The sequence below is a fragment of the Nerophis lumbriciformis genome, linkage group LG27 (genome assembly GCF_033978685.3).
Source record: "Nerophis lumbriciformis linkage group LG27, RoL_Nlum_v2.1, whole genome shotgun sequence".
NCBI classification, from domain to species: Eukaryota; Metazoa; Chordata; class Actinopteri; order Syngnathiformes; family Syngnathidae; genus Nerophis; species Nerophis lumbriciformis.
In genome coordinates this window covers 27,814,930-27,825,000 of record NC_084574.2, presented here as the reverse complement: position 1 = coordinate 27,825,000, position 10,071 = coordinate 27,814,930, and the positions used below count along the sequence as shown (strand labels likewise).

At 36.8% G+C, this 10,071-nt stretch overlaps 1 protein-coding gene across 1 annotated transcript in view; it reads right to left on the bottom strand.

Annotated features, from left to right (window-relative positions):
* abcc6a (ATP-binding cassette, sub-family C (CFTR/MRP), member 6a) overlaps positions 1-10,071 on the bottom strand; it is a 106,258-nt gene that overhangs the window by 31,514 nt on the left and 64,673 nt on the right. The window contains exons 9-10 of the mRNA XM_072916465.1: positions 5,947-6,153; positions 2,157-2,334 (exon numbers count right to left, since the gene is read on the bottom strand). Of these exons, the coding sequence (XP_072772566.1) occupies positions 2,157-2,334; positions 5,947-6,153 (385 nt within the window). The remainder of the gene's footprint in view (positions 1-2,156; positions 2,335-5,946; positions 6,154-10,071) is intronic.

The following is a 10,071-nucleotide window of genomic DNA, read 5'->3' as shown; positions in this document are numbered from 1 at the left end:
GTATTTTCCGGACAATAGGGCACACCTGATTATTAGACGCACTGCCGATGAATGGTCTATTGTCGATCTTTTTTCATATATAAGGTGCACCGGATTATAGAGTGCATTAAAGGAGTCATATTATTATAAATTTTTTTCTAAATGTAAAACACTTCCTTGTGGTCTACATAACATGTATTGGTGGTTCTTTGGTCAAAATGTTGTATAGATTATGTTTTACAGATCATCTTCAAGCCGCTTTCTGACAGTCGCTTTCGAATTCGCCGTTTTCTTATTTACGTGGCTCACCTTCGGCAGCGTCTTCTCCCCGTCATCTTTGTTGTAGCGGTGTAGCGCGCAAGGACGGGGGTGGAAGAAGTGTCAAAAGATGGAGCTAACTGTCTCAATGATATTCAGACTTTGCTTAAATCAATAACGGAGCAGCATCTTCTCATCCGGAAACAACAACAAGGCCAGAAATGTGTTCCGTGAAAAACCGTCCGACCAGAACTTTCTAATAACTAAAGTTCCTTGGGTGAATAATGTAAACTCACTACACCGGTATGTTTTAACACTTTCATGGCGTGTTTACTGACAGATATAAGTCAGAACTTTACACTACTTTACATAAGAAATGGCAACAGCGGAGGATGAATGTCCCATAACAAGAAAATAGAGAAAAAGAAGAGGTTTATCGGCCACGGGGTCGACACAAACTACAAAGGCGGACGCGCGCAATTTTCCAGGATTTATGCAGATCCCAAATACAGATCAGCAGGTACCGACAATCCATCAAGTGGTGCGGCTTCATAGCTTACCAAAGTCGTATTAAAACATTTTGATACATTTTTGAGCGCCGTGTGTAATGTTCTATATTTTCAATGGAACACATAAAATGTAAGGTGTTGTACCGAGGATGTCGTTGTGGCTTGTGCAGCCCTTTGAGACACTTGTGATTTAGGGCTATATAAATAAACATTGATTGATTGATTGATTGATTGACTTGAGTCATATTGCAATCATAGTGCAGACTACATATATATCTTATGTTTGACTGCCATCTACTGGTCACACTTATCATTATACCATGTACCAAATAAAGTTGCTTCGACGTCAGTAAGGAAAACCATAATTATTCCGTACATTAGATGCACCGGGTTATAAGGCGCACTGTCCAGTTTTGAGAAAAAAAAATGGTTTTAAGTGCGCCTTATAGCCCGGAAAATACGGTACACCTTAAAACTCATTTACATACTCTAGCTTTTAGATAGAGCCTGTTTAGACCATTTGACCTGCTGCTCTGTCTTTTTCGCCTGCAAGGAGAGGATACCAGGCAGTTTCGGATCATTTCAGAAGAGGTACCAGTCTGGAAGCGGCGCTAGCTACTACTTTGTGTGCTTTTTAAGTGCTTTTTTTTTAGCCTTATTACGACATTTTTTGTGGTTTTGATAGCTCAGTATTACTTCAAAGAAAATACAAACCCTTGCATTATTTGGCTGAACACCAAGAAAATTAACCAACAAGGTAAAGTGGATTTAATTTTTTATTCATAGTCAATGTAGCAACCTGCTGTTAAATTAAAGAGTTTTGTGATTTCAAACTGTGAGTACACCACAGGGCTAGTGACAGTGTGTGCGCGTGTCGGCAAGGCGGCTGACAATAAAGACAGTTCTGCGAGTTGTTATTGTTTTGACTTTGTTATTAAATAGAAAGTTGATCCCCCTTGTGATGTTTGTTTGATATACAGCACTGTATAGCGATTTATATTGTGTTCAAAATTTACAAACTTTTATTACACTATGGACTTTTTTCAAGGCTGGAACCCATTAGTCATGTTTACATTGTTTCTTATGGAGATATTTGCTTCAACTTTTCTATTTACAAACCCTGTTCAAGAACCAATTGAGTTTGTAAACCGAGGTTCCACTGTATTTTTGAATTGGCATGTGGCTTATAAGTTAAAGTTAAGTTAAAGTACCAATGATTGTCACACACACACTGGGTGTGGTGAAATTTGACTTATAAGGAAGTCTTTGGCACATTTTTGCTACTGTAAGAGATCCGTGACCCCAAAAAGTGTGAGACCCCCTGCCTTATTGTGTACATACACCTTTTTTTAAAACTTTTGTCCTTACAGTATCTTGAAATATGTGGCTTATTGATAAAAACACACTCACCTTTCTATAAACTAAGCCCATGACAGCCGTCTTAACCCTCATTCCCACTGTGAAGCAAGTGTACATGTACTGATGGTTGAAGAGGGACTGGAGGCAAGAGAGCAGGAACATCAAAGTAGCGTAGAAGTAGCCCTTCCACAATGGAGCATCTTCATCCCTGATAAAGTCCAGGAGAAGACTGCAGAGGTAGAGAAAAAATATATAATGTGATCTTCTCTGAAAGTTCACATTTTCAAATTAAAGCAAAGCAGATGAGATTTGACAGTCATAGTGCTTGTAATGTGTATTTCTTCTTCCATTTGGCATTGATCTTCTGCATAAAAACAGCGTCCAATGCTGGCCACACAAAGTAGCTTGAGTTGCGCAACATTGCCTGGCCTCACACCAAACGAGAGGCTGTCTTATTGCGGTCTACCCTTTATTGTGTGCCTTACCAGGGCAAAGGGCTGTGGCTTGCTATACTTCTTCCTTACAAATCCATGACCCTATTTAACACTTCCAATAATTGTGTGTTTGTGCATCAAAAACAACATTCCAGTCTGGCCAGAGGTGGCTTTGACCTGTTTAGTTTGCTTGGCATTGACACAAGTGAGTATATAAATCAATGCCACACTTGAGTTTGCCCGTGACACTTTTGTTGCACTACAAATAACTGCAATACAACAAAAACATGGCTTTCTTTTCATCCTCTCAGATGAGTTCAATCCAGGTAGTTTCAGTCCAACTTGAGGTTTGGAGATGTTGGCAGATTCCTTACACATTACAGTGCACTCGCTGTCACTCGGTTTGTGGGATGCAGAGCAGTGAAAATGTGTCTCAGCAACACACACTCAACATTTTCTACTTCTAAATATAAAGTATTGCATAACTGCAATATGCCACACCACTGATTTTTGTTATTTCAACAGAATAGCTTCATTTGCGTGTAGGAATGGGCACCAAATCTCGGCAGCGTAATGGCAACAGTTAGGCGGTGAATGGCAGTGACCAGACTGAAGAACTAAGTAGTCATTGGTGCTAAATGAACATAAACTCAGCAACAGACCCGCAATACATGCCTGAAAGTTATAATATGCAAGTAACATCTAGTAAGTAGAGATATATATTGTTAGTATTAGTGCTGCAGCAATTGATTATTTTAGTAATTGAGTAATCTATTGATTAATTTGTTCGATTAATCGAGTAATCGGATAAAACACACTCTATAACAGTGGTTCTTAGCCTTGTTGGATGTACCGAACCCCATCAGTTTCATATGCGCAGTCACAAAAATAAAAATTTTTTTTTCTCCCAAATTCAAGACAAAGTTATGTTTTTGGTAACACTTTAGTATGGCAAACATATTCTAAATAACAAAGACTTAATTTAGAGTTTGTTGCACACTAGGGGAACATATTCTAAGTAACAAAGACTTAATTTAGAGTTATTTGGTTAGGGTTAGAGGGTTAGGGTTATAATAAGCCATGCCGAATAAGGCATTAATAAGTGCTTAATAATGACTAGTTAAGAGCCAATATATTACTAATTTGCATGTTAATAAGCAACTAATTAATGGTGAATATGTTCCCCATACTAAAGTGTTACCATGTTTTTTTACTGGTGCAGAAAATGAACTGTGCATGAACATCACCTTGTTCTAAGAACAAAACCAACACAGTGCATAAACTCACAACAAATTACACACTTGCAAATCAGTCTGACTTCTGCTGTTGTCGTATCCATAATACACCGATAGGGAGACGTTTTTATTTACACGTAGAGTCGGGTGTGTTTTGACCTCTGCCGAACCCCTGAGCCCGACTCACCGAACCCCTAGGGTTCCATCGAACCCAGGTTAAGAACCACTGCTCTATAACCTAAAGCATATTGCTGGAAAAATAGTTTCTATAAAACAAATGTTTTTCTACTTGTCATAATCTTTGTTATATTTTTCTAATAAATGCATATCATCAACATTAAAATTGCACTTTTAAAATGTGTGCAATAATAACAATAAAAAAAACTCTGCTGTTCACCGCCATGTGTTCTTTTACAGCGGCCATGCGGAAACTACAAAACCCAAAACCAGTGAAGTTGGCACGTTGTGTAAATTGTAAATAAAAACAGAATAGAATGATTTGCAAATCCTTTTCAACTTATATTCAATTGAATAGACTGCAAAGACAAGATATTTAATGTTCGAACTGAGAAACTTAATTTATTTTTGCAAATAATTATTAACGTAGAATTTAAAGGCAGCAACACATTGCACAGGGGCATTTTTACCACTGTGTTACATGGCCTTTCCTTTTAACAACACTCAGTAAACGTTTGGGAACTGAGGAGACCAATTTTTGAAGCTTTTCAGGTGGAATTATTTCCCATTCTTGCTTGATGTACATCTTAAGTTGTTCAACAGTCCGGGGGTCTCCGTTGTGGTATTTTAGGCTTCATATTTCGCCACACATTTTCAATGGGAGACAGGTCTGGACTACAGGCAGGCCAGTCTAGTACCCGCACTCTTTTACTATTGTAAACGCTGTTGTAACACGTGCAGAATGTGGCTTGGCATTGTCTTGCTGAAATAAGCAGGGGCGTCCATGATAACGTTGCTTGGATGGCAACATATGTTGCTCCAAAACCTGTATGTACCTTTCAGCATTAATGGTGCCCTCACAGATGTGTAAGTTACCCATGCCTTAATCGAGTAATCGGATAAAACACACTCTATCGCCTAATACATATTGCTGGAAAAATAGTTTCTATATTATAATTTTTTTTCTGCTTGTCATAACCTTTGTTATTCTTTTCTAATAAATGCATATCATCAACATTAAAATTGCACTTTTAAAATGTGTGCAATAATAAGAATAACAAAAAAACTCATGTTCATGTGCTCTTTTGCAGCGGCCATGCGGAAACTGTCCGTTTAATTCAGGTTTTGGGCACTGCAAGCGGTTCGATTTGACACATTTTAATTTTTTTAATCGAATTTATCGATTAAATCGATGAATTGTTGCTATAGGAAATTTGGTGTAAATAAAGGTGTGAAAAGATGTTAACAGATATTTTTTTTACCATTTTATTACCACAATATTCACTTAAATATGATTACATATGGTGTTTGCTGATACATGTAGAATTATCATCATTGGACAATACGAATCATAATAATACATAATTATTATTTTGACAATATTATTATGAGTGCATCTCCTGGGAGTTAAGTCTCTCCATGTTTTTACAGTAAAAACTACTGATGCTTCTGTAACTTTAACGGAGGGTCTCTGAACGCACCATAGTTATGTGCAATTAGAAGCAAAAGTGAAACTTGTACATATCCTTTTCTTATGCTGACACAAATAGATTTATTATATGTTTAACTTTCTTCTACCGCCTCTCCTCGTTCCAAAATGTTGGCGCTGTGTGCGAATGCTTGGAGGTGAGGTTTGACGACGTTATGACGTCTGTGTTGAGTGAAGTGTTCCAAGTTAGGTTTGCTGCTGTAGGAAAGGACCGTTTCATATTTTTGAAAGGGGGTGTTGTCGACATTCTGAATTTGATTCAAGCAACCTTATTATTGAAATTAACAAAAATTCATAATAACATTTATGACATCTTTTTTTTAAAATAAATTACATATTTTATTGGCATAAAAAATATTCTTCAAACTTATAATAGTCTTCAAAAAGCCCAGGTGCCACACTTTACACGTCCCAATTCCTCTGTCCATAACTGGTTTAAATGAAAAGCGGCATCTATATTGAAAAAGCGTCACAATTAAGGAGCAAACAGCTGTGCTTTGTCTTACCTCAACACCTGGGGAATGGCGAACATGAAGGCATCATGGAATATGATACACATGGTGCCGGTCAGGAAGTAGGGACCAAACTTGCGTGCCAGAGTTCTGAGCAGGAAGAAACCAGAGCTCTGCTCCTTGTGAAGCTTCCTGAGGAGCTGAGCTTGGTCAGGCAACCTGCTCCCCAGTGCCACACCTGACGTCAGGGCCTTCTCCTGCCTGTCATGGAAACAAATATGGTAACAACACACATGGCATCTGATGCTGCGGCCTATAAAAAACACATTGGTTCCATCTTTATATAAATTGTAATCTAAGCACAAGCACAATCTGCCAGAGCCATTCATTAACACTGAGAGTTAACCTTATTAACAAATAAAAAACAATAAAAAAATTGTTTGTAACTGCATACTGAAAAATCATAGGATGCAGGGTTACTTTGATGTTTTATACAATTGATTGGTAACACTTTAGTATGGGGAACACATATTCACCATTAATTAGTTGCTTATTAACATGCAAATTAGTAACGTATTGGCTCTTAATTAGTCAGTATCAAGTACTTATGCCTTATTCTGCATGGCCTTATTATACAACCAGTAAGCCATTAACTAAGAGTGTTCCCAGCATCAAGGGTTGGAATTGGGGGTTAAATCACCAAAAATGATTCCCGGGCGCGGCCACTGCTGCTGCTCACTGCTCCCCTCACCTCCCAGGGGGTGATCAAGGACGATGGGTCAAATGCAGAGAATAATTTTGCCACACCTAGTGTGTGTGTGTGACAATCTTTGGTACTTTAACTTTAATTATTGCCTATTAGTAACCCTAACCCTAACCCTAACCCTTATAGCAGTGGTTCTCAACCTTTTTTCAGTGATGTACCCCCTGTGTTTTTAAAAAAAATTCAAGTACCCCCTAATCAGAGCAAAGCATTTTTGGTTGAAAAAAAGAGATGAAGTAAAATGCAGCACTATGTCATCAGTTTCTGATTTATTAAATTGTATAACAGTGCAAAATATTGCTCATTTGTAGTGGTCTTTCTTGAACTATTTGGAAAAAAAGATATATTTTTATTTATATTTATAAAGGATTTTTGAATTGTTGCTATTTTTAGAATATTTAAAAAAAATCTCACGTACCCCTTGGCATTCCTTCAAGTACCCCCAGGGGTACGTGTACCCCCATTTGAGAACCACTGCCTTATAGTGTCCAAATAACTCTAAATTAAGTCTTTGTTAATAAGCAACTAATTAATGGTGAATATGTTCCCCATACTAAAGTGTTGCCAATTGATTTTGTAAAATGGATAAAAAACATTGTTAAAGGGGCCTATTCTACATTTTTAAATGTTGAGACTTATGTATATGCAAAAGTGGATATACATTTACTCCACTATATTTACTTAAGTAACTTTTTGGATAAATTGTACTTTTCAGAGTAGTTTTATTGCAACACACTTTTTACTTTTTGTTGAAGAAGAAACTCTACTTTTACACCGTTACCTTGAGATTCATTCCAATCGCCACATTTATTCATATCATCATAATATTAATTATTAATCTATTGATTAATGCTTACAAAGACACATTCTTTTGGCTTGTTAAAGATACTTCTTCCAGCGGGCATTGTCACATGACTCTGTTTCCCCAATCCAATTTAAGTGCAAGTGGTGTTTAATTCCACTTCTGTAAAAAGAGACATGACGTCAGACGAGGCAGCACGACTCTTTAATGTTTACTTAGAAACTAAAAAACAACATTTATACCATGCGCTGTCATCTGTGTCGGTCTTAATGTTCCCTTTCCAGCCTACACGAATTCCACGTCCAACTAGAGAAAACATGTTTTGGTAGATGTCTTCTATGCTTTAGCTGTGCATAAACAATGATTAGCCCTGTTACGTCGCAAGTGACTGTAAAATGTGCATATGTTGTAGTATATGACTTCAGACGAGGCAGCACAACTCCTCAATGTTTACTTAAAAACTATGAAAAAGAACATTTGTATCATACACGGTCATCTGTTTCAACTAGAGGAAACATGTTCCGGTAAATTATAGATGTTTGTTTTTTTTATGTGTTAGCTGCACATATGCTAACGTAAGCCTTGTTATAAAGTCATAAGTGACTGTAAAATGTGCATATTTTGTAGTGCATGCTATAGTATTGTCTCTTTGTCTTTCTCACACACACACACACACACACACACACACACACACACACACACACACACACACACACACACACACACACACACACACACACACACACACACACACACACACACACACACACACACACACACACACACTAACTACGGTTGTTGTGCAAGTACAATTAAAAAATAACTATTTAATAAATCCCAAGTTACTCACCAGTTAGTCAGTACTTGAGTAGTTTTTTCACTGATTACTTAGTCTTACTTAATTAATTATTTTTTATTTATATATATATATATTATATTATATTAATTATTTTATATATATATATATATATATATATATATATATATATATATATACATACACACATTTATATATATATAAATGTTTGGTAACACTTTAGTATGGGGAACATATTCACCATTAATTAGTTGCTTATTAACATGCAAATTAGTAACATATTGGCTCTTAATTAGTCATTATTAAGTACTTATTAATGGCTTATTCTGCATGGCCTTATTATACAACCAGTAAACCATTAACTAAGAGTATTCCCTCAATAAACTCAGAATTATTGCTTATTAGTACTTGTATATGATTCTCCCTTTAATACCACTTAATGAATATGGTCTGTTAAAACAAAACATAAAACTACAATAACCCTTACCCTAACCCCAACCCTTAAGTCTTAATTACTTTGAATATGTTCCCTTAGTGTCCAAATAACTCTAAATTAAAATTAAGTCTTTGTCACTTAGAATATGTTCCCCAAACTAAAGTGTTACCAAACGTTTTACTTTTAATAGAGTCAAATTACTCTAAAGTAATGGTTCTCCAACTTAAGTACAATTGTTGGCTACTTTACCTGCCTCTGTGTAGATTTTTAAAAGATACTCTTGTTCTCCACGACATATAAGTGCCAAATCATGAGGTTGGTGTGTTTTTAAGTCATTCCTGAATTAATTTTTATGCCGCTCCTGAATCTCGTGAATAGTTCGGTACAAAAATATTTCTTGAGATATTTTGAATTTCTCACATCAGTATCATGATTTGCTTTTTCTTGGAAATGGCAGCCAGGAAGTGTTTTATCCAGAGGTAAGAATTGTGTACCTAAACTGGAGTAAGTCAACAATGCAAATATTTTTTTCGTATTCTAAAGGGAGCTAAAGACCCACCTCACGGTCACCGCTCCTTTGCACTCGCAAATCCATAAATAGATGTGTCGTGGACAGAGCACAGTTTGACCCCTGATTCTATAATACCGTTTTGGGGTAGAGGTGACCAATCGCAACAGAGTAAGCATGAGGTTACATAATCCGAGCACGTTGACCAAGAGGAGAAGAATGCAGATTTACTATGTACATACCAAAATAATAATAGAAAAACAACTACCGTATTTTACAGACCATAGAGCGCACCGGATTATAAGGCGCACTGCCGATGAATGGTCTATTTTTGATCTTTTTTCATATATTATGTGCATTAGGGCGCATTCAACGAGTCATATTATTATTTTTCTTTTCTAAATGTAAAACACTTCCTTGTGGTCTACATAACATGTAATACCGGTTCTTTTGTCAAAATGTTGCATAGATTATGTTTTACAGATAATCTTCAAGCCGCTTTCTGACAGTCGCTTCCGGATGCGCCGTTTTGTGGGCGGTCTTATTTACGTGGCTCACCTTCGACAGCGTTTTCTCCCCGTCATCTTTGTTGTAGCGGTGTAGCGTGCAAGGACGGGAGTGGAAGCAGTATCAAAAGTTGGAGCTAAATGTTTTGATGACATTCAGACTTTGCTTAAATCAATAACGGAGCAGCATCTTCTCATCCGGAAACAACAACACAGGAAATGTGTCCCGGGAAAAACCGTCCAACCGGAACTTTAATAACTAAAGTTCCTTGGGGGAATAATGTAAACTCACTACACCGGTATGTTTTAGCACTTTCATGGCGAGTTTACTGACGGATATAAGTAAG